At 48.3% G+C, this 25,467-nt stretch overlaps 1 protein-coding gene across 4 annotated transcripts in view; it reads left to right on the forward strand.

Annotated features, from left to right (window-relative positions):
* Positions 1-25,467, forward strand: part of LOC147883678 (uncharacterized) — a 104,614-nt gene that overhangs the window by 72,428 nt on the left and 6,719 nt on the right. For all 4 annotated transcript variants that reach the window (XM_087399967.1, XM_087399968.1, XM_087399969.1 and 1 more), the window contains one exon: positions 8,581-8,711. In XM_087399967.1, the coding sequence (XP_087256093.1) occupies positions 8,581-8,711 (131 nt within the window). The remainder of the gene's footprint in view (positions 1-8,580; positions 8,712-25,467) is intronic.

Raw genomic sequence — 25,467 nt, forward strand, 5'->3', positions numbered from 1 at the left:
AAAGAAAGAAAAGAAAGTTTATTAAAGTCTTCCGGAGACCGTGAAGGTCTATGAGACTAAAGATAACTAATACAATGAGCATAACGGTGGCGGTCTTAAAACGGGCCAGCCAACTGTTTCTACAAAAAAGAGGTTATGAAGGACGGAGGTTATGAGAGAGAGAGAGAGAGAGAAGAAGAAGAAGAAGAATGTATTATTGTCCTCTGGGGGCCGAAATACCGACCCATGGGACCCATAAAAGTCACGATACAAGTGTCTCCTTCCTTTTATGGAAGGGAGGGAGAACAATTATTTTGAAATACATTGAGTAATACAACATTCACGATATTTAAGAACCTTTTAAGAGAGAGAGAGAGAGAGAGCAGGCAACACGGCAGCAGGGTGAGGGGAGATGCAGCAGGAGAGGGAGAGGGAGGAGGAAGTCAGTAGGGAGGGAGGGAGCTAGCAAGGAAGGAGGGAGGCTAGGCGATGGGGAGGAGCTGCACTCATGATATTCGAGTCATGACTTTGGATATTACCATCTCAAAGTTTTATAAGCACTTGACGATTGACAAAAGAAGATACAGCATCACAAGGTCAAAAAAAGGCCTTGGGATGTATGCCCTCTGCAAAAGTAGCCACTTCTTGCTCTAAATTGATCTAGAATGCTTATTTGATGTATACAGACAGTAGTAATGCTAAAATTGTCATAAATTAATAAAAAATTTTTGTATTAGGCATTGGGATGCATGATAATGCATGAGAAACAGTCTTGGTCAGCAATACGTTTGCAACAGAGACTTGGGACCAGTCAGTGTGCATCTAGTGCTACAATGGCATGAGATCTAGACTGCTCCTGCGAATGCCCCCCCTCCCTCACTCTCGTCTACCCCCCCCTCGCGCTGCGTGGCCCTCCCCTCCCCCTCCTCCCACCGTCACCTCCCGCCGCGGCCCTCCGTCCCCCTCTCCTCCCCCTCCGCCCGTCGCCCCCTCCCCCCTCCTCCCCTCTCCACTCTCCGCTCCCTCCCCGCTTCCCCGCCCCCCCCCCCCCGCTCCGCTCCTCCCCTCTCCGCTCTCAGTTTCCCCCCCCCCTCCCCCCCCTCACGTTGCGCTACCACCCCCCCCCCCGCCCCCTCCTGCCCCCCCCGCTGCGGCGCAACGCTGCCCCCCCCCCCTCCTTCCTCGCCTCTCCTCCCCACCACCTCTCGTGCGGCGCTGCCACACCTCCTCCCTTTCCCCCTTCCTCTCCCCCTCCCTGCGCTGCGCTGCCCCCCCCACTCTCTCCTCCTCCTTCCCTCCGCCACCCGCTCCCTCGTCACCACCTCTCCCCCCCCCCCCGCTTCCCTGTACCTCTCCATCCCTCCCTCTTCCCTCCCCCGCCTCCGTATCACTCCCCCCATCCTTCGTCTCTGCCGTTTCCTTCTCTTTCCCCCGACTTTGGAGTGTTCGCAGTTTGTCGGTGCGGTATGGCGGCCACGAGCCCGGAACCGATGGCCTAGACGGACCCCCCCCCTCCATCATCCTACCGCGTAACACTGACAGAGCACTAGGTCTCCTTGGTGAAGCAGGCCGCCACGGACTTCTCCCAGACATCCGTTTATGGGAGAGTCATTGGCTACTCCCCTTCACGAGCAGACATCAGGGACTGGTTGCAGTCCACTCTCTACCTTGAGGACAGCCACATTGAGGAGGTTGCACTCATGGGACGTGGTATCTTCTGGCTCAAGCTCTCCTCAGCACAGGTTGCGAGCGATATGGTCAGGCGATCCCCTACTTCTGTGGGTGGGAAGATCATCCTTATGGTCCCATGGTATAGGGGCTTCAGTGTAGCGGACTTCGATGCCCGCTTCCGCATTCCTCGCCATCCAGTTACCCTCATCTTCCCAAGCCTCGCAACCGAGCTTCGCCCGATCATCAAGGACCTGGGGACGCACTTTGGCTGGCCTATGCAGGACACCCACGTTGATGTAGCGGCAGCCAAAGGGGTGCCACGTGTCAAAGTGGCAGTCCTAGATCCGCAGAGTATTTCCTTAGAGTTCGAGATTGAGACGGACACAGGTGTGGTGACGCAGCGCATTGTGGTCATTGGTCGCCCAAATCAGTGTCTGAGATGCCATGGCTTTGGGCACCAAGCGCGCTCCTGCCCTTGCTTCACGAGGACAAAACCTCAGAAGGTCCCCATCCAGGCAACTCAGGATCCCCCCCATCAGGCATCGACACCCCCTCCCGAAGGGGAAGGCTGGACTGAGGTCAAAAGAAAACGGAAAGGAAACAAAGCAGGACTAAAAAAGCCTTCCCATCTACAGCAAGAGCCCTCTCCAGTCGTCACCAATCATCAGCAGCCCGGTAAGGGGAAGGAGAAAGGGAAGGAGAAGATCAGCTAGCCTCCCCCTCATCCTTCACCCCGCCCTCCTTCCCCTCCCCCCTCCTTCTCGGTCCCTCGACCTCCACCCCCCCAGGGATCCCCCCCCAACACCGGTGGTTTCCGCTCCCTTCTCTTCCTCGAGCATGATCCAGAGGGAAGCCCCCTCTCCGCCTGAGCCACCTGCAGCCTCGAAGCCAGCACAGACCTCCCCCGCGCCTATCCCTCCTAGCCCGGCGGAGGAGAGAGGCCCTTCCCCGCAAAAGGCCAGCACCCCTCTCTTTGGTTCAGACTCCTCATCCTCGTCGCCACACCCAAGGGCTGCTCCTAGAGCTCTACCTTTGGAGTTCTACCAAGCAGGACCTTGGGATTATCTGGATGCAGCGGGTATTGGCTCCTTCCCTGCATGCCTAGACATCAGCATCTTCTTTCTCCGCAAGGGGGCGGAGGGTAAGGTGTCTGTCCTTGGCCCCCACGATGGTCCTAGCTATTCCTTCACTATCACTAGTGACGGGAATGAGCAATGGACGAATGAAAATGTTTGGGAGACGATACGAGATCAGTCTCAGGAGCAGGTGCATGACTGGATTGGTAGCAGAGCAGCGGAGCTTCTTCAGCAGCAATGGAAGGAGGGTGACGTTCGTCTAAGATGGCGCCACAACGCTAACGATTCCGCCTCTTGGTCATTATTCGGCCGCCTCTGGAGTGGGTCTACGCAGAAGGGCTCGGCCCGTGGAGGACCTCAGAGATAGCAGGCTTCTACAGTATTTCCCTGGCAGAGGCGTCGAGCTGGTTAGAGAGAGCTTACCACCATGGGACGAAGGGCCTCTCCCCTCTGTTGAAGGTTTTAGAGGATGGGTCTGATGATCCGGCCTCTCCTTCGAAACCTTCACAGAAGCACCTTCGTTTGCACACTGGACATCCTCCGACCACCTCGACATCGACCGCAAGCAGACAGCTGTTTGTGGCCCACCTTCCCTCCCCATGAGTATACGCATTATCTCTTGGAACGTCAATGGGTTCCACTCATCAGGAACCCGCAGCCCCAGGAAGATGGTGCTCAGACAGGAGCTCCAGCCAGCCTTGGTGGGAAGGGTAGATGTGCTCCTATTGCAGGAACACAAGCTTTCAGCTTCTCAGACCAGTATTTGTGGAAAGGTCCTCACAGGACGCTCCCACACCTACTGGGAACCTTCGATTGGCGAGCAGGGGAGGAGCGGGGGTGTCTCTACCTCCATCGACGCTTCTCTAGTTTAGCATGTGTGTGGTTTTGGCACTCTGATCCCAGGACGTGCGCTTTGGGTGGGCTTGAATATTGAGGGATCCCGTTTTGACAGAGAGCCGCTTTCTGGAGCTCTTTGACAAACTTGTTGCCAGAGATGGATTCTTGGATTGTAGGAGGGGACTTCAACAACCTTGAGACCCTAGAGGATCAGCAGGGACGGGGCCCAGAGTTCCTCGGTATAGCTCAGGCAGAGCAGGCAGATTGGGACTCCTTCCTGTTCGCAGTGGGAGGTCGGGACAGTTGGAGGGAGCCTTCCTTTCGCAAATGGATAGGGAGTCTAGACTTCTCTTGGGGTTACAGGAGGGAGGAAGGCAGACTTCTGGAGCGGCTGGACCGTTTCTATGTCAGCGATTGGGCGCTTGGCAGAGGTGGAGAGTTAGGAGTGGTTCCAGGGACGACACTCTCAGACCATGCCCCAGTCATCCTAGTCCTAGACTCAGTCTCTCACTCCTCACCTCCACGCTCATGCCGGATCCCAGACTCCATCTACTCCAGAGTAACGGTTCGTAGCAGGATAGTGGACCTGTGGGAGCAGGATTAGGATCCCACGGGGGATATGGCAACACAGGTAGCTCAGGCGCTTGCCGAGTCTAGTCTCATCTATCAGTAGGAGGCGATTCAGGTCAGGCAGCAGTGGTGGGCGAAGGAGAGGGGTCTCAGACGAGATCTCACCTCGATTCAGCGGATGTAGCAGTCTTCTCCAGGCTTTGAGGAGCTGAGACGGCAGGAGGTTCAGGGCCGAGCCATGCTAGAGGAGATCACCCAGCGACGCTCAGAGTTCTCGTTTCATGCTTCCAAGTCCTTCTGGGCTAGGAAAGGCGACAGGTTGTGCAGAGAGTTCTTCAGAACTCATGGTTAGAGGTTAGTAGGGGAACAGCTCCGATCTCTTAGAGCGTAGGATGGTAGTGTCAGGACAGATCCAGACGAGGTTCGGGACTTGGCGACATATTTCTACAGATCATTGTTCCAGCAGGAGCCCCCAGACCCTCGTGGCCGCCTATGCAGGGAGGAAGTGTGGAGGTCTACACCGCGGCTCGTGCAGCCTAGCATGAGTGATTCCCTTCTCGCCCCTTTCACCGTGGCAGAGATGCAGGATGCGGTGAGCGCTATTGATGGGCAGATGGCCTCTCTAGAGCTTTCTTCACCACCTTTTGGGAGCAGGTCCACCGGCCCTTGCTCGCAGCCTTTCAGCATATCTTCTCCAGCGAACAGATGCCAGAGAGCCTTGCGACAGGCTTGATATGCCTCATCCCCAAAGGGGGGGACCGTCAGGAGATCAGACAGTGGCACCCTATCACCCTCCTCCTGACCGCCTACAAAATCCTCGCTAAGATGATCAGTAGCCGCATCCGCCCCCTGCTACACGACTTGATCCATGACACCCAAACTGGTTTTGTCCAAGATCGCAGCATTTTGGACAACATCTTCACTTTCTCAGAGGCGACAGAGTGGGCCCAGCACAGTGGCCAGCACCTTGCCATACTCCTCCTTGACTTTGAGAAGGCGTACGACAAGGTAGACTAGTCCTTCTTCGAAGGTACACTCTCTCGGTTCGGTTTCCCGGACGAGTGGATCAGAGGTATTGCTAGCCTCTACAGGTCGGCCTCCAGCCAGGTTATCATCAGCGGCAGGATGGGGGAGAGATTCACCCTCGAGCGCTCGGTGCGTCAGGGCTGTCCACTTGCGCCCTATCTCTTCCTATTTTTTGCAAAGGCCATGACCCACTTCCTACGAGCCTGTACCACTGGTCTTCGCGGGATGCGTCTCCCTATTCGAGACGATGCAGAACTTCTGGACTCCGAGTATGCAGACGACACAGCCCTATATGTGCAGGATGATATCGAGTCACTGGAGCGAGTGAGACTGTCCTTAGAGGTGTTTTGCCTAGCCGCTGGGGCGAAAATCAATTGGCATAAGTCAGTTGGTTTTCTTACGGATCCGAGAGCCAACTCACAGTGGGGTATTTTCCAGGGGTTTCGTTGGATCCCTAGAGGACAAACGACACATTACTCGGGATTCTAGGTAGGCCTGGACATCACGCCGGCTCAGCAATTCTTGCCGGTCCTAGCCTCCATACGACGAAAGCTAGCTTTCTAGAGCACGGCTCGGCTATCCTTGGCAGGCAGGGCCCTTGTGGTCAATCGGGTCCTTCTTGCCACCGCTTGGTATGTGGCCTCTTGCTGGTGTTTCTCGAGATCATGTGTAGCCCAGCTAAGGAGACTGGTGCGGAACTTCCTTTGGTCTGGTTCAGATGGTTCCGGCACCACCAGAGCCCGGGTCACCTGGCAGACGGTTATTCTCCCCCAGACAGAGGGCGGCCTTGGCATCATAGATCCAGAACTGCAGAGTCAGGCACTACTTGGCAAGTTAGTCATCCGCGGTCTGACCCCAGGAGGGCAAACGTGGAAGCTCTTGCTTCAGCATGGTCTCAGCGTGTGTACCCCCCAGAGAGGGGGTGATTGGCAGCCATCTATCCGGTGGATCTTCACTTCCGCCCCATTGACTCAGCCTCGCTCCCCCTTCCTCCGTAGCCTCGTCTCGGTCTGGAGGAAGTTGCGACACAGCCTCTCCCAGGTTCCCCCTAGCTGCCGAGAGGAGATAGACAAACAGCCCCTGATCTAGAGCAGCCAGGTGACAGATGATACAGGTCGCCAGCTTGGAGAGAGATCCCATATGCCTTGGGCGCTCTGGGCGCATGGGCCTGCACGCTCGCTCCGGGTTTGGAGGGACGTCTACAGCCAGCTGAGCCCAGGCGAGTTGGCAACAGCAGTAGGTACGGCATGTGGGATCCAGGCTCAGCGGGCGGAGATCGATACTGCCATTCCTGCAGGTTGGAGGATTCCCATGGTCACCAGGCAGCTCTTCCCGGGAGATGAGAGGTGGCTAGGATAGTTCACACCCCGAGGCATTCCTTTGGTGGTTGCAGGCCTTTTCTCGGACTCCTCGATCCACTTCTTCTCCGTCGCCGATGATAGCCGCCTACAGAGCAGAGAGGCCGTGATCGACCCCCAGCTTCCCTGGCAGCGCCTTCACATCGTAGGGCTGCAAGGGAAAACGTGGCATATAGACCCCTGATTATGCAGGACCATGATTGGAGACTCTGGATATGGGAGGGCCGTTCCTTGACAGAGGTGGAGTGGGATCCAGGGGAGTGGCGCTGGCCACCATTGGAGACCTCAGAGAACCCTACCCCCTTCTTCTCTTACAGTGCGCGTACTGGTAGGCGTGCTCTTGGGGCTCTCAAGCGCGGGCTACCCACACAGGCACATAGTTGGTATGCCCAAGGGATATATCTGGTCTTTCTTCACACATTCTGGAAGACTCTTTGGGCAAGTTGGTGGCCGAGGAAGATCTCTTACTTTCTTTGGATGGTGGCACACAAGGGGCTACTAGTTGGCAGCTGGCTTAGGCAGATGGGGTAGGAGGGGCACTGCCAGATGTGTTTTTAGGAGGAGTCGTCCCTGAAGCACTGCCTTTGGAGCTGCTCGCATGCGCAGACAGTTTGGAAGGGAGTCATGGGGATCTTAGCGAGGGCTGCACCCGAGCTAGGACCGATCACTTGGGGAGCCGTTTGCTGGTGCAGCACCGAGATGGGACATCACTTGGCTTATGAGTTCTCTAGGCAGGATCCAGTCTTCTTCATCACGCAGGCCACCTGGGCATACATGGACAGCTTCCCTTGGCATCTGACAGAGACAGATGCAGGAGCGATGACTTGGCACGCAGTTTGGGAGATCATAGGGAGCATTACAGGATGGCATATCTGGACTTCCAGATGCGCGCAGACCGTAGGAGATCAGGCTTCTTTTGCTACCTAGACCCTAGCAGACATTTGGACCACGATCATTCACACGCTCAAGGGTCAATGGGATCAGATTTAGGGGGAGTCCCGGGCAGGGAAGGAAAAGAGACGGCGCTTCCTTCGCGACTGGGACCACCGGGAGTTGTTCGTCCAGCACTCTGCTCAAAGTCTTTAGTGGCATTATGCCCCCCCACCGTGGCTGTTTGTCCACTCTCCGATGATTATGCCCTGAGAGGCTTGCAATTAGCATTTTGGCTCCTCGGGCTGTATCCATTTTGTGATTGCAGCCCGCTGGCCTTTAGGCCCTCTTGTACTCTCGCTTTCAAGTAATATAACTAGCACTACTTTTTGCGCAAAAAAAAAAATAAAGTGTGCATCTAGTTTCTCTGGCATATTTAATTTCATTAGACTTTGGTATGGTGTTCAGAAGTTTCCTGTGATGACTAGTACCTGTTTTTGCACTTCTTGTATTGTAGATTGTAATTAATGCATGCTTTTTTTGCAAAAAATAATTAAAAGATACATGCTTGCATGTCATGTACGTAATTCTTTCTTTTTCTTATAGTCTGTTAATCTACCCTTTAAAGCTTACATGGAAATCATACAATCTCAGTTCTCTTATCAGACTGCTCGACCTTTCCCATAACCTAGATGATTTATCTAGGGCTTGTCCACTCTCCGATGATTATGCCCTGAGAGGCTTGCAATTAGCATTTTGGCTCCTCGGGCTGTATCCATTTTGTGATTGCAGCCCGCTGGCCTTTAGGCCCTCTTGTACTCTCGCTTTCAAGTAATATAACTAGCACTACTTTTTGCGCAAAAAAAAAAATAAAGTGTGCATCTAGTTTCTCTGGCATATTTAATTTCATTAGACTTTGGTATGGTGTTCAGAAGTTTCCTGTGATGACTAGTACCTATTTTTGCACTTCTTGTATTGTAGATTGTAATTAATGCATGCTTTTTTTGCCAAAAATAATTAAAAGATACATGCTTGCATGTCATGTACGTAATTCTTTCTTTTTCTTATAGTCTGTTAATCTACCCTTTAAAGCTTACATGGAAATCATACAATCTCAGTTCTCTTATCAGACTGCTCGACCTTTCCCATAACCTAGATGATTTATCTAGGGCTTGTCTGAAACAATTTTGCAGGTTTAGCAGGGCAAGTGATAGAACTAATCTCAAAAAGGTTTGATATAACGGCAATGGAACTGGTCACATTTAGCCAACCAAATGCAGCTGAATTTTACGAGATTTACAAGGGAGTCCTTCCGGACTTTCATGTAATGAAATGAATCATAGAGCATGACTTTTCAAAGCAGAAAGTCCTTGCATGCATTCACTTATATATACAACATTGTTGCTTCTTTTTTCGTTCAACTGGCACAAAATTTCCATTGATAGGATTTAAAGAGAAAGAATTCAATAACTTTGAAACGAGAAGCTTCTAAGTTTAAATCTCTTTAAATTTGATGTATACTACAAGATCATTTTCTTTTCTTGTCTAGAGCCATCCAAAAATTCAAGCAATGTTAATACACAAATCAAATTACAGAAAAACATTACGTCTTGAAAGTGAAGGAAAAGATGAAATTGCCTACTTAAAGATCTGGTATTTTTTTTAGTCAAGGTGTTGATGGGTTTTGAAGGGTGCCCAACCAAAGAGCTTGAGAAAGATGCTGAAAACAAAGAAGACACTGAAGACATGTAAGGCATTGGGGAAGATACCGAAGATGCTAAAAACACAAATAGACACTAGTGGAGATAGGAAAGTCGTGCAAGACATAATTTGTCCTAGAGAAAAGAGCTTTCTATTAATGCTTGAAAAAATCCAACCATACAAATCAGCAATCCGTGTGGCACTGGTCATGGAAGAAACAAAGGGAGAAAACATTGGCTATTAACCAGCCTCTTGGCCCACTACTAATATCCTTTGCCACTCAAGCAAGTCCAAGGCCCCATCGAACTTTGGGTCTCATCTGACTTTGGTTGAAGTAGACCCCCTAGTCCCGCTCTAGAGAGCCTAGAGTGTGTTGGGATATCTCAAGGTGTATGCCTCAGGCACACCTTGGTTTCTATGTGTGAGTGCTAGAGGCACAGTTAGGTGCCCACAAGCACAGTTAGGTGGTGGAAGAGCCACATAGGATGATTGAGAGAATCTAGGAGCAGATTGAGGAGATGATTGTGGAGCTCTGAAGTCATCAGTGATGTCAGTGAGCATGTATGAGGTGCCTACTTAAGGACCTCACTCTTCTTCATTCTACAAGCAAGTAATGCAAGTATTCTGAGTTTGTGTCCACTCTTTGCTTTCCTTTCAGTTATCCAACATGGTATCAGAGCCCTTTGATCCTCCTTGAACCCATTTTTGCCACATCATCATCTTCTTCCTCTTCTTCTTCTTCACCATCTCTCCCTCTTCTTCCAAAATTTTGCTTAAGCCTGTTCTCCTCCGATTCTCAGCCATTTCCCACGCCCTTCCAGCTGAAGATCCACCTAGTTGGGGCGAACTTCTGGCTGAAAGGAATCGACAAATCCTCGCTTCTGCTCGTCGCCATTACAGGAAGGTCGTCGAAGTTCTCTTCTGCGTTTTCTCCCAGCACACTTGATCTTTCTCTAATTCCTTTCAGGGGGGGCTGGTCCATACCTAGAGCTACCTTGTGCTGAAATCTGAGCAGCAATGGCTGCATATTGAAGGAGAAAACAGAGAAAAACCAGTCGACTTTGTTGAAGAAGGAGAAGGCGACCTGATGCGTTTTTTCGCCTCTTCTTCCCAGAGGTTCTACTGTGGTATACCAGCTTTCTTTTGCCTCAGAAAGCCCCCTTTCTTTTGCTTTGAAGAGTGAGCTATAAGCCCTCCAAGTTCAGCTCTCTAGTTTTGACAGTTTTGACAAGCTTTTGAAAATGATGCTACATAAAATGCTACTCTAGCATTTCTGGTCTTTTGAAGTTTTCAATAACTTCACTACAAGTGTTGCTTCAGTTTTGTTTTGACTTGCTAGACCTGGTTTTGATTGGAAAGTGTTTATTTCATCCACTTCTATGAAGCATGTAAGAAGAAGCATCATTGTTTGAAATCTAGTCACTACTATTTGCTACATCAAGTGCTCATACTTTGGAAGTCTTTCAGTTATTTTTGCCTTGTAAGAGAGATAGACACTGCCCAATATCTGGGTTAGACCCTCTCATGGCTACCATATATAATCTTGAGAAGTTCAATGGAAAGGGCTTCCATACATGGCAAATGAAGGTGAAATTTGCATTGATGCGGGAGAACTTATGGGGACTTGTCAAACCTACTCCTACCGCTACTTCTACAACCTCCAATGCTGGAGAATCCTCAACTCCGACACGACCAACAAGGGATCCAGCTAGAGAAGAAAAAGCATACGGTATCATTGCTCTTGCTTTAGGAGATGATTATGTTCACCATATCTCTGACTTGGAGTCTCCTTCGGAAGCTTGGCAGAAGCTTGACTTAATTTTTGGTGCTAGCTCTCACATCTCTAAACTATCACTTAAAATCTCTTTCTTTGAATTAAAGATGGCAAGTGATACTACTTTAGCTGCTCATGTCAACTATATGCGGAGTCTTATGACTCAATTAGCTTCTATCAACTCTCCTATCACTCCTGATGATGCTATGGCAGTGTTACTTAAGAGTATGCCTGAAAGTTTTGATCACATTTTTAGCACTTTGAAGAATTTTCCCAATCCTAACCTTGAAGGCATTATCTCTGCTCTCCAAGAAGAAGAAAGGCATATGGAGCTAAGGAAAGGCAATGACACTGCTTATGTTATGAAATTCCAGAAGGGCAAGTATACTCCTTGCAATCACTGTGGAAAGACAAATCACCTTTCAAAGGACTGCTTCAAAATTAATCCATGCAAGCACTGTGGCAAGAACAACCATAATGAGAAGTTTTGCAGAGCCAAAGCAAAGAAAGAAAATGCAAATCTACTTTCAGTTGAGCCTCCACAAGATGAGGCATCCCATGAAGATTATGCATTTTAATCATCTCTATGTATGCTCTAGATCTCTCTTTTTATGTGAAGGTATTCAGCCTGGATAGTCCTCCAAAATGAATGAAATAAACTATTGTGTTTTGTGTGTTTTGTAAACACCTCTGGTCACCTTATGATGTAGGCCATGTGTATGTTTTGCTCCATGGTACCTCCTGCAGACATTGTGTGCATGTACATGCAGGGGAGATAACCATTGGAAGGTCTTTTTTGTATCCCTTTTTGTTTATCTTACACCCAAGGGAACCCTTGCTAGCATGAGAACCTAGCCATAGATTAATCCTTGACCACCATGAGATGGCATGAGAAACTATGAGACTAGATGTATCCTTGACATAGCCTGAGGCATTCCCTTGAAGGGGGGTTTGTTGGGATATGTCAAGGTGTATGCCTCAGTCACACCTTGGTTTCTATGTGTGAGTGCTAGAGGCACAGTTAGGTGCCCACAAGCACAGTTAGGTGGTGGAAGAGCCACATAGGATGATTGAGAGAATCTAGGAGCAGATTGAGGAGATGATTGTGGAGCTCTGAAGTCATCAGTGATGTCAGTGAGCATGTATGAGGTCCCTACTTAAGGACCTCACTCTTCTTCATTCTATAAGCAAGTAATGCAAGTATTCTGAGTTTGTGTCCACTCTTTGCTTTCCTTTCAGTTATCCAACAGAGTGGAAGGATCCAAGGGCTCTTTCTAGAATCTTAGGGCACCCTTGTCCTAGATAACTATCCATACTAGTGCAGGGGAGTTGAGGCTTTGTGTAGTCCATCCCTCAAAGTCTTAGGGGTGGCGGAGTCTACCTCTAGTATCCACATGCACTGCTCCCCTCAAATGAGAGAGGGCTCTTGCACACACTTGTCTTAGTGGGAAGATGACTCCATGCTCCAAAATAACTGGTTGAGGGGCCACTGCCCCACTGCGCCCAACCATTTGCATCTACTGCCCCAGCATGAAGTACTCTTTATCTCAAACCTCTAAATGCCATTGAGGAGAATGGTACTCAAACTCATCTCGACACTGAGGTTGGCTTGATTGTTTCCCCCAGACAGTCTCGCTGCCAATTCTATGTAGGCTTCACATCAATGGTAGTGAAGGGGGCCTCTGAGAAGATCCACTGATGAGACTACTACCACTGGCCTCTTGTGTGGGGGACTTCCTGAGAAGACCTCTTTGCAAGAAGAGCCTCCAGTGCTCTGAGCTTGGGGTGAGATTACTCACTACTACCTTTCCCAGAAGGGCTTTGCTATGCATCTTTGGTTTTCAATGCGAAGTACTCCCTTTGCCTGGGGCAAGATCACAGCTTGACAAGCAAGCTTGGCTCTAGTGTTCCTCATGCCATCCAATCCTACCCACAAGAAAAAAGGCAACAAGTACCTAAGTTCTCCCATGCAGCCTCTATGAAAACACCAGTTTGAGGCTATGTCCCAGGCACGGCCAAAAGGACCCGATTGGCCACTAGGGCTCGCCCTACTAGGGAGAGTTTGGTTGAGTCCAGTATAGGACCTTGCGCCGCACACTCTCAAACACAAGGGCATTCTGTATTAAATTGTCTATGCCCACCTGGCATCCTAAGGATCTCATGGTTGACCTCCATGATCCAATGGAAGCCAAAAGCGGCCCTGTAGTCCATGATCGTTTGAACCTCCTCAGTCACCATGAAGAAGCCGATTAATTTGATCTGGTTGATCGTAGATTTAGATGCTTGGCAGCACACCATGAGGGCACCACGGACTCCCTCGAGACTCTCTACCATGCCATCCACGAAAAGGGGTTGTATAGTTTGCAAACTCTAGAAACTTGTCGAAAGATGCAACCCTATGAGGACAATAACACAAAAAGTAGCCCAGAGCTTGTACCGTGAAGAGGAAAAGAAAGCAGCCCTAACACACTGAGCGTGAAAGAGAGAAGACCTCCCTTTTATGGCCGATAAGCATCTAACTAGTGCTCTCTCTCTCTCTCTCTCTCTCTCTCTCTCTAGCAAAGCTATTCAATGACGCTGGCTTCGTTGGACACTCAACACCATCACCCCCATCCACAAGGCAGGGGATCCCATGGACCCGAGTAACTACAGGACTATCATGATTGGACATGTGATGTCCAAGATCTATGCAGTTGTATTGGATGTGTTGGTCAGCTTGTTCACAGAGATGAGAGGGCTGAGAGCAGAGGGTCAGGCTGGTTTCAGGTGAGACCATGGGACTATGGATCACATACTCATACTCAGGAGTGTTATTGAGGAGGCCAGATCACGGAAGGAGAGGGTATATTGCTGCTTTGTGGATTTCTGCAAAGCCTTTGACACAGTACCTCGAGCTCGTCTCATCACACACCTATAGACACTGGGATTTGATCAGGAGATCATTTGGGCAGTCATGGCACTGTATGAGAGAGTCTCAGGCCGAGTTCGGACAAGCGCAGGTTGGACAGATGAGATCTTGAGTACCATACGGGTCAAAGAGGGTTGTCCCTTATCACCGACCCTGTTTGGCCTCTACATCGATGAGATTGAGACTTTCATGGGGGCATTCGGAGGGACCGGTTGCTCACTTGCTAGGATCATCATCAAGATTCTTCTTTATGCAGATGACGTGGCACTCTTGTCGTCCACACCCGAGGAGCTCCAGCGACACCTGGATGCACTACAGGCTTTTTGTTTATCCCATGATTTGGAGGTCAACCTTGGCAAGACCAAGGTCATGATATTTAACACCTCTCGAGCAAACATGCAATGGAAGCAGTTTACTTTTACTTCGGTGGGTCACCAGTTGAGATCGTATCCTCATACACTTACTTGGGGGTCGTCTTATCCGGCCCAATCTTCACGATGAGACCAGCGATGCAGGCCAGACTGAGCAGGAGATATGCCTCACTGGCTCGGCTAGAGAGACAATGCTTCCACTCCCACTTCTAGGACCCTCGGACCAAGGCTCTTCTCTTCGACTCCTTGGTCTGACCAACCGGTATGTATGGTAGCCCTTGTTGGGGGCCTGACATGTCAGAGATAGAGTGGACACAGGTGGAGCGCTTGCAGAACCTCATGCTCTCAGGGATGATCCGGGAGAAACCGTCTGTACCACATCACATCATTCAGGCCGAGTTTGGTGCTTCTCCACTCCAACTAGATGCAACCTTTCAGACCATCACATATCTACACCGGGTTAGATCATATGGGGACTGCACATCAGGGAGACAAAGGTTGCCATGGTTGGCTCTCGATTCCTCCATGAGGTTGGCAGCAGAGGGAGACGAGCGATGCTGGTATGCACGGACTCACAGATGATTTGTGAGATTAGGGTTCCACATCGATAGGATATCTCCTTTTCAGTACCTCCGGTACTCCCAGCCACCATCCCGATCGGCCCACACACCAACCAGGTCATTCGAGAGGATCTCCTGCAACTACACACCTTTAGGACCTGGTTAGAGCCGAGGGAGCTTCCAGTGAAGTTGAGTTTCTACAGAGATTACTATCTTCGTATTTCAGAGGAGGGATTCATCACACCACCGGGGTGCACTGAGCTTCATATGCCTCACTCACTACGGATCTCCATTGGATAGTTTCAGGTATCATCACACCGCCTCCGCATAGAGAGCGGCAGAGCAGAGGGGATTCCTAGGGAGCATCGCTTATGCATATTATGCGACTATCAGGAGGTTGAGTCGGAGGAGCATTTTATTTTCAGGTGCCCAGTGTACTACGAGATCCGAGGCCGCTATCACTACCTCTTTAGAGCCAGGGCGACATGACATACGGAGGATTCCGCTCCGTTCCAGTCCTTTTCTTTTCATTGTTACATCCGTATGTATTAGATTATGTATGATCAGACTTAGGATTCAGCACGGGTGATGATGCTCATTTCAGTAGCTCCACCCTTACTATGATTTGTATTAGGTTTTCTTTCAGTCTCATAGACCCATCGGTCTTCCAAAGACTCTAATAAAATGCACATACAGTCATGGGACAGAAAAAGATCAAGAGAGTAAGCACAAAGGGTTTACCACAAAACAAATGGTTTGATGGTGATTGCATAAAAGTCAGGCTGAAAATTAAACAGATGCCAAATGACTTGCAACGTAAAGAGGCTGAAAAGCACTTCCATGCACTTACTCGGAGAAAAAAGAGGAAATATCAGTTAGACAAAGAGTGGCAAGATGCCATTGATTTTGCTAAGAACCCGAGAGGAACATGGAGACAAACTAAAGGGAGATCAAAAGAAATCATGGGAGACTTCACAGATGAGGAAATGCTCCAATATGCCAAGCAACTTTACACCCATCCACATGCCTTACCTATATTCACAGACATAGCTCACTACAATAGCCCACATATTTTCTCTTTGGACGATGTGAATGAGGGCTTGAAGAAAATGGCCAATGGAAAAGCCGATGATACATTGCATATAAAGGCTGAGCTACTAAAATGGACAGGGGACTACACACGAATATGCCTAGTCTCTTTGCTTAATGATGCAATTGCCAATGGCTTCCCCCCAGAGTGGCAAGAAAATTGGATAAAACCAATATATAAAGGTGGAGATCGTAACCAGCTTTCCAATTATAGAACCATCATGGTGGGATCCACCATGGCCAAGCTCTTTGGCACAATCATTGAGACAGAACTTAGTATATGGGCAGAACTAAATGGTAAGAGGGCCATCGGACAAGCTGGTTTTCGAAGAAACCATAGCATTGTGGATCACTTGGTCACACTACGGGTTCTAATGGAAGAGAGCCGGTTGCAAGGAAAGCCTCTCTATTGTTGCTTCATAGATTTCAAGAAGGCATTTGACACAGTGCCTAGAAACAAGTTGGGGGAAAGAATGGACCAATTAAGAGTGCCAAACCACTTAAAAACAGCAGTTTTCAGATTATATGAGAGGGTAACTTGCCAACTCAAAGGCAGAAACGGATTGTCAAATACATTCCACAGTAATATGGGGGTTAAACAGGGTTGCCCTTTGTCACCAACATTATTTGGACTATGTATTGACAGATTGGAGGAGTTGGTCAAAGAAATGATGCAAGAGCAGCAGCTAGAGGGCCCTGAAATATGTGCATACACCGTACTACTGTTGTTATATGCAGATGATGTTGTCTTTTTCTCATACACAGCAGAAAGTATGCAGAGGATGATGCCCATTCTACACAAGTTCTGTGCAGAGAGTGGACTCATGGTAAATGCCACCAAAACTAAAATGATGATAGTAAAAACAAAGCAGCCTGCAAACACCCCAAGTATTATGTTCAATGAGCAGGAAATTGAGAGGGTAAACACATTCAAATACTTGGGAATAGATGTGCCAGCAAATCATAGATGGAATGATTGTGTCCATAGAAGGATAGATGCTGGGTGGGGAAAGTATTATCATTTTGAAAATGACTGCAGAAATAGTGACACTAAGAGATGGAGCATCAAACGGATTCTATTTGATGCATATGTGGTGCAAACAGTGCTATATGCAGTAGAAGTATGGGGAGGAAGCATCTCAGCATCAAAATGGAATGATATTGAAAAAATACAGAAATCATTTCTAAGACGGCATCTAGGAGTCAAAATTACTACACCGTACTCAATCATGCTTATTGAGACTGGTACAAGGCCCATTGAACTGAGAGCACTACGAAGGGTTTTCAAATATGTGAAGAAGGTCAAGAACATGGGGTGGCAGAGATTACCAATGAAAGCATGGGAAGCAAGTAAAAGGCCTCAAAAGACAAACAAAAGCAAGATGTTATCATCTGGTTGGTGGCAAGACATTCAAAGATGGTTCCAAAGATGGAGAGTAACATCCTACCTTGAGATGTCATCCGGGGAAATGGATGAGAAGGCATTTCATAAAGCTTTGTTGGGAATATTGCAACAAAAATGGCAATCAGCTGAGAAAAGGGCTAAGTATGAGTACTATTGTACACATATCAATCCCATTTATTGGGACACCTACTCCAAGGAGGAAGATAATGCACAAAAGTACATAACTATACCCATACCTGCAAATGCAAGAAGAAGTATTGCACTCATCCGCACCCGATCACACACTTTGGAGGTAGAGAAAGGTGCTTGGGGAGATGTCTCAAGGGAACAAAGATTTTGCAAGTTATGTGACCAAGAACAAGTAGAGACAGAGGCACATGTCCTCCTTACATGCCCACGATATGCATGCATAAGGAGGGACTTTAACAACATTACAAAGGAACACGACACCCTCGCAAGCTTGCTTTCACATACCCATATAGCCACTCTGGGCAATTTTATTGCCAAGATTCTTCAATATCGGGAATGTTGTATTACTCAATGTATTTCAGAATAGTTGTTTTCCTACCCCTTCCATAAAAGAAGGGAGACACTTGTATTGTGATTTTCATGGGTCCCATGGGTCGGTTTCTCGGCCCCCAGAGGACGGTAATACATTCTTCTTCTTCTTCTTCTATATATATATATATATATATCTATATATATATATATAGGATGAATCTCATTGACGTAATTGTGACACAGGTAGGTTATACTTACTCTGACACAGTGCGATGGATAGATGCCATTGAATTGACAAAGAAACATTGCTTGGCTAAGATGTCCACAGTCACCAAGCTCCTATGCGAGCTACATTATCAATTAAGAATAATTATTATTTGACATAATCCTCCACAATGTAAGAGATAAGCTAAGTAGGGATTGATACTCACTCCTCGTGATATGCAGTAAAGATAACTCGCACACTATTTGAGCAATAAAGCCTTGAGATATAGAGGGATCTGATAGATTTTAAAGAGAAGCAACTTCCCTTTTGACACAAAACTCTAGTCGAAAGTATATATATATATATATATATAGAGAGAGAGAGAGAGAGAGAGGGAGCGCTAGTTAGATGCTTATCGGCCATAAAAGGGAGGTCTTCTCTCTTTCACGCTTAGTGTGTATAAGGCTGAAACCCCCGTAATCCAGTGCTCTAAGAAGCCAATCCTCTGCATGATGCCCTCCAGAAACGGCCACTCCGCCTTGTCATAAGACATGCAAGACATATTAGAATGAAGACCGGAAAAGATAAGGATGAAGTGAGTAGATCAAAATGATTGCTTAGGCTTGACACAATCAAGAGAAGACCCATAGAATATAGTGGCACCAAGGGATGTTGCACATGTGAGAAGCCGACAAGCGAAAATTTTAGACTGTACAAAGGTAGTAAGTCTCATATGAGGCTCACCAACATTACACAAGGGTTGGCTCACTAAATTGGCAATCACCCATTGTGATTATCCTAGAAGTATCTCCTAAAGATGAGGGGCTTGTTTACAAGGAGAGAGGAGGTTGCTGCCACCCGAGAGGGGATAATCCCAACAATCTTGTGCAAGGGAGAGATGATCAAGAAAGTGTAGACAGGCAGTTCAGGTGGAGAGATGATAACGAGACTGTAGACAAGGGAGTTGAAGATTGGGGATTGATGGGCAGTGTGTGATATTGACGGGCAGTGTGTGATATTGATTAGGATGTTAAGAAGGAAATTTTAACATCCATTAGAAAAAATGACCATCCATAAAGCACAACCAAGGAAATGACAGAACGTTGTCGTTATCTTTGCAATTGGAGCAAAGGTCTCCTCATAATGAGTCTCTTCTTTTTGTGCATAAACCTAGCTTTAAATTGCTCCATTATTGCATATGAATGATATTTACCTTATAGACCATTTAGTGTCCACAATATTCTTCCCAATGGGAGGATCAACCAACGCCCAAGTGGCATTCTTCTTGATGGATCTAATTCCAGACTCCATTGCCTTTCACCATAATGGATGGCCCGTTGCATCTTGGTCTGTTTGAGGCTCAATCGTAGTATCCATGATGGTGCTCATCAAAGCATGTTTGGCCTCAGCATTGGCGTGCCCCTGGGCCTACCTAAAGAAGGCTCTCCTGGTGTCCTTAAAAGTCAAGATAGCCCACTTTGGTAATTCTTTACTTGCTTCACCACCTGTAGGATGTGCATATACAATAGGCTGTGAGACAACTTGTGGTTATCTAGTAACTGGTGGCTGTCCATCCTCAACAGTTGGCTGCAATCTGAAACATCTGAAGCAGGAGTATCTACCTCAGCATGTGACTGCTCATGAGGCTCAAGTTGAATCATATCCTAAGGATTATCATCCTCAAGTGGCATGGGAATCTCTCATGCTCATGAAAGGCACCGATTGATGATGATGCGTCTAGTAGTGGGATTTCTAAGTCTAGAAAGCTTACTCCCACTACGTTATCCAATAAAAATGCATTTGATCCTCTAATCATCAAGCTTTGCCTTTTCTTTTCTGGAGCTAATACAAAACATCAAAAGTGATTGACCTTGAGCTTGTATGTGGAAAATACCTGAAACATAGTGATATTCATCAATGCCTTTGTGGGGAATCTATTGATGATGTATGTGACTTAATTATAGCCTCTTCCCAAAAACTTTTTTGACGAGTACTTATATTTGAGCATACACATGGCCATTTCCACTGGTGGACAAGAAATTAACTACATGAACATACCATGGTGGAAAGCAATCCACAATAAACAAGCATTCGTCCATTAGTGAAGTGACTCCAAAAAGGCTAACATCTTGCAATTCATCCTCAATGCCATTGGCTGATTCCCCTAAAGATATCCATGACAAGTTATCTACAAGATGGCCTTACTAGAATCTCAAAGATAAATTCTTGGAAAATAAGGATCCATCTGCTTAATTTTTCCTTGAGAGTGGTTTACTCAACAAATACTTAAGAGCTTGATGACCCGTGATGATAATAAGCTTACTGCATAAAAGGTTGGGGGACCCCACCATGCCACTGGATCCCCCTTTGCAGGGCTGCAAAATCATAACCGTCATCTAAAGTGCAAGGGGATACTCATCGGGGATCTCAAGGTAGTTCCATGGTCCAAGCCTCCAGAACTCTCTGGGAAAGGGTTGCCCAGGGCGGGGATTTGTACTTGGAGATTGGGAAAACAACCTCCTGACACCGGAGTTTGTGAAGAAGCCGAGTCGTGCGAAAGAGTGGAAGAGGCTTTGGACTCACAAGAGGAGGCCTTAGCTATAGGGGGGAAGACGACTCAACCCTGACCTTACGCGAGAGCTTTGGGGCGGGGGAGCGTCCACGGTGGGCGGGAGGAAGTAGAGGCTGGTAGCAAGAGGAGTTGGAGAAGAAGGGGAGGGGCGGTGGTGAGGGTCACTGCAGCAGGGGGGTGTGCGGAGTGGAGGGAAGGGGAGTCGAGGGAGAAGAGAGGGAGACGAGGGTCCAAAAGTGGAACTGGTAAGGAGGGGGGGGGGAGGGGAGGGAAGGTCAGGAGGAGGGGGGTTGGGGCTGTATTTGGAGTGGTTGGGGGAGCACTAGGGACCTATTGAGGTGCTGGTGTCATAGCACTCAAGGCTCTTGCCCTGGGAGGATAGCCTTGAAGAAGGTCTCCTCCTTTGGAATCTAAGGACGGTCTATAGAACTTGCTTCCCCTATGGTGGGGGCTTAGTCTCATCCTTTTCCATCTTGCGCTCACAACGACTGGCATGCCGCCTAGGTTCTGTTTGGACCCATTGCAAGATCTCTTACATTTCACCTTGGTCCAGGCCTCCCCCCCGGCGGCTCCACCTAGGGGGTCTGGGAATCCATCAACTGACCAGAATTGTGCTAAGCTATCTCTGAGCAAGGAGCCTGCTGCTCCTGTCAGGGGTGAGACAGATCCCTAGCCTCACCTCGCCGACACTTACGCCTAGATGACCCATATGCCTGCAACGTAAACACTATCTTTGTAATCCAGAGATCTCGATTCTCTATCTAAACTCTCTCTCATCAAGCATCTCGAGGAAGATCTCCTCTGGGAGGTCTCTGGGTGTGCCATTATCAACCTGAGCTGGGGGACCCCAACATCTGCTACCACTAAAGTTGATGTTTGGGGTTGAGTCCCTAAAACCGTGCCAAAAGCTTGAGCTATGGAGTGGCGAATGGTTTGGTATTCCTTTGGGAGCCCTCGGAAGCACAACGTCACCTGTTGGAAGCAGGGCACATGATGCGTCGGCTCCATGTCCGCCACATGAACCCATGGTGCCACAGAATGAAGTAAACCAAGTGCGGGCCTAGAGGAAGGGGGCTTTTCTCTACGAGGGCCCGAGAAGTGTTGGGGCACAACTAAAGGAGGAAGACCCCCCTGCCGTAGATGGTGACCTCCTGGATGTGGTCACCCTCTAGTGCTAAACTTGCTTGGATCCAATCACATACCTGCCTTCTTGTGGGTGTAAGCCCCACTATCCTACCCACTACTACTCTATCGTGAAGAGATTGCATTACTTTCTTCACATGTTGTTTGTCTTCTGAGGATAAGCAAACCTTGACAATTGAGGGAGTCGAGGATGATGCCATTTGAGCTCCTCTTTCCAGAACAAAGTTCACTGCCAAGACTCAAAACCGAGAAAAGAGAAACTCGCTCTTTGCTGCTTGAATGGAAGGAAAAGAAAAAGGCAGGAGGAAAAGGAAAGCCCACAGCCCTCCAAAAAACACCACAGGAGCATGCCCACAAACTCTACTCTGCGAGCCCTAGCATGGAAAGGGCTCCTCGAGGGTCAGCCTAAAAGCTGTCAATGAATCCCTCACACCTTGGGAGCCAAGGAAGCCTTGCAAGCAGCCTTGAAGGGGGAGAAGGCGACAGAAGGGGCGGGTGAGGACAGAGGTGCAGAGGGAGAAGGGAGAGGGCACAAGAGTAGGAGGCGAGGCAGGATGGAGGAGGGGTGAGGTATGAGCACGGAAGGGAGAGGAATCTTGTAGCGTAGAGAGAAGCCAAAAGACGAGTTGAATCTCCCTTTTCATCTTCATGTTGTAAAGATCTGTCTCAAGGTCAAGTATTCGTGTTTCATTCATCATTTCGATCATCTCTTGACACCTGCCATGCCTCTATTGACGTTTTGGGCACTTACATTTGTGGAAGGATAATGTCCACAGTAGGATCGAAGGATAATATCCACCTTAGAATCAATGATGATTGTTAGGGGAAATCTTGCATTGCAACTGGATATGCAGCAGTTGTCATCACTCCATTGGTGTTCTTGAAGTTTTTGGGTCTCAACCCTATTTTCATATAGTAATTTGTCAAACTCCTCGGACTAAAGGTGACTACGGACCTCCATCTTCAAAAGTAGATAGTTGGACCCGGGAGATTTCTACTCACTCTAAAGTTGGGTTGGGCAACCAACTACCCATCTTGAGGTCAATGTTAGTGAGTCACCGAACTTCAATACTTTGAGCTTCCTCAATTCAAAAGGGACTCCTCCGTTCAGCACCGATGGAGACTACAAGAGAACTCAAAATTTTGAATAATCAATTCTCAGCCAACCACCCTCGAGATATGCCATGGAAACTCTTCAAGGGACAGCTCACACAAAAGCTTCTCTTCAGTCCTATGTCCAAAGGCACAAAATACAATAAAATAAAGCAATGCACATGAATATACTAGACTGATTCCATTGTCAAAGATCATATCAAACTCATTACAAAAGATCACACCAATTTGCTCCTTGATTACACACAGCTCATCATGGAGGTTCAATCCTTCCAACCTTGCCGGAATGTATAACAGTTTGCAACTCATTTTTTCTGCACTTCTTCATTATGTTGCTATAGACTTCGCCTTCTTCATTGCCTCTTCCCTCAATCTGTGCAAATGCATTATGTTGCTATAGCCTTTGTCTCATCTTGGCTTTTGCTTCAGCTGGGCTAGGCTTGTCTTGCAACTTTGTTATGTTCCTAAGCCTCATGACTCCACATCTTGAGTGTGTAGCTCCTACTATGACTATATTCTTCAGTTTTGCAACTCCTTGGCTCTAGAATTGACTAACAAATATGTTAGGTTTCTTAGGCGTGTCTTTGCATGTCAATTCCCCTTTTTCTTTTTGCTCAACACTGATGTCACACATCGGTGACTCCTTATAGTGAGCTCCCTTGCCCACCGACCTAACATGCGTGGGCCCTAGTCCTTGACGGGTGCTTGATTTCCCTCCAACACTCATGGTGATTCAAGTTTGACTTACAGCCGAATAGGCATCCTCACCTCACTTGCCATGCACTCTCTCTGTTCAAGTCTTGCTTCTAGTGTAGGAGGAGATACATTGCCTCTGATTAGAGTTTCAAAGATTAGCAGGTTGGTGGACAGATATCTCCCCTCTACCTTCTGGTCTCACTTGTCATCAGTGCTACAGAGATGGGCTATTAGAGAGTTGATCTACTTACACTTCAAGTGATTGCAGATCACATGGGACTAAGTTTTGAACATCAAAGCAAATACAGGGCAGTCGACTGCCTATTCATTGGGACCACCATTTGGCCAATCCCATGGTCCATATAGAGGCCACCAAATCATAAGCTCCACCAGGCTTAACTGACTACAAGTCAGTTCTGCCATGTGGCATTGCTTGACCAGGCAGCTGTTGACACAGGTCAGTACAGCTAACTGATAAGTTGATTAGCCATAGGGCCAACTATATAGTTGGCCTAGGTGAATGACCATTTCCACTTACTTGGATACTCGTATGAGTTAGGAAAGTGGTTGAAAATCCCAGAAGGCCTACAACCTCCAATTGGATCCAAGTTGAGTAGCCTCTATAGGCTACCTCTACAGAAATTTGTAGCCTGCCTATAGGTCTCACCAGATTCACCTACACAGGTTCTGCAAGTTTGTAGTAGTGGAAAAGTGCTTGCAGTCACAGCGCAAGAATCATGACCATTGTATGGTCATGCCTTGTAAGTAGTTGAACATCCCCTGCCACCATTATAAGCAAGAGAGTGATTATTTTTCTTCTTCAGCTCAAAAACTGCAGAGGCATTGTAGTTGGTATAAGGATATTGAAGATTTAACATGTCCCACTATGCACCTTTATTGCTTTCAGGCCTAAACCATAAAGCATTGTCTGGAGGCTTGCACTCAACCTAACATTATCTGGTGCACGATTAGTGGATTGATTACTGTTGTTTCAAGTCATTTGATCATAGGTGCTTTGGGTTTCATATCTTGGTTTGTCACCATCAAACAATCCTTACTAGTGAGTCTGACCCTATTGACAGGACTTTCATCACTCTAGAATTCTATCATTGATGCAGGGGTTTATCTTATTTTTCGGTTTCAATCCCCATACAATGGTCCTGTAACCACCATTTCATCCATAGATGTGTCATTCTGCAGATCATCTACTACTTTCAATGTTCGGACGATTTATTGTGTACATCTTACTCATGTTCTCATGGGGTAAGAAACCGATAGCAGCTGCTGCTGCTCCCCGCTCCCTCCTGCTGCCCTCCTCGCTGCTCCCTCCCTCCCCTCCTTGCTGCTTCCTCCCTCCCCCCTACCCTCGACTCCCCTCCTCCTCTTCCGCTGCTGCAGCCCCCCCTGCGCGCTGCCTCCTCCCCCCTGCGCGCTGCCTCCCCCTTGCGCGCTACCTCCTCCCCCCTGCGCGCTGCCTCCTCCCTCCCCTCGCCCTTGCCTGCTGCTCCCCCCCGTGCTGCTGCAGCCCCCCCCTGTGTTGCTTCAGCCCCCCCTCGCTGCTGCCGGCCCCTCCCCCTCCCTCTCCTCCACTCCTCCTCTCCTCTTTCCTCCCCTCCTCTTCCTTCTTCCTCTCCCTTTGCTGCCCCCTCTTCTTCCTCTCCTCTATCCTCCCCTCTTGCTGACAACTCCTCCTTGCTCATTCCTCTCTCTCTCTTCTTCCTTTCACCCTCTGCCCTCATCTGGAGTACCCCTATTTTTGTTAGGGGTCTCTTGGGCTTCAGGAAAGCGGACGGAGTTCTTTTTTTTGGTTTTGAATCGGCCTTTCCCACCTCGATTGACGAATGGGTTCCCATTCAGTCAATCCGTTACCGCCCACACCGGTCGCGAGAAACTGTCACTTTCTCAAAAGACGAGCTGCAACAGCTTCAAAAGGATTTGGAGCATGAGTGTTCCACGACTCTCTTTGCACGCGTCCATGGCTCCCACCCCTCCAGGTCACAAGCTAGAGATTGGATGCTTGTGGCACTTCCCCAGGAGCTCGC

The sequence above is a fragment of the Dipteris shenzhenensis genome, chromosome 28 (assembly GCF_047967505.1).
Source record: "Dipteris shenzhenensis isolate YYH24624 ecotype China chromosome 28, Dip_SZ_1.0, whole genome shotgun sequence".
Classification (NCBI taxonomy): Eukaryota; Viridiplantae; Streptophyta; class Polypodiopsida; order Gleicheniales; family Dipteridaceae; genus Dipteris; species Dipteris shenzhenensis.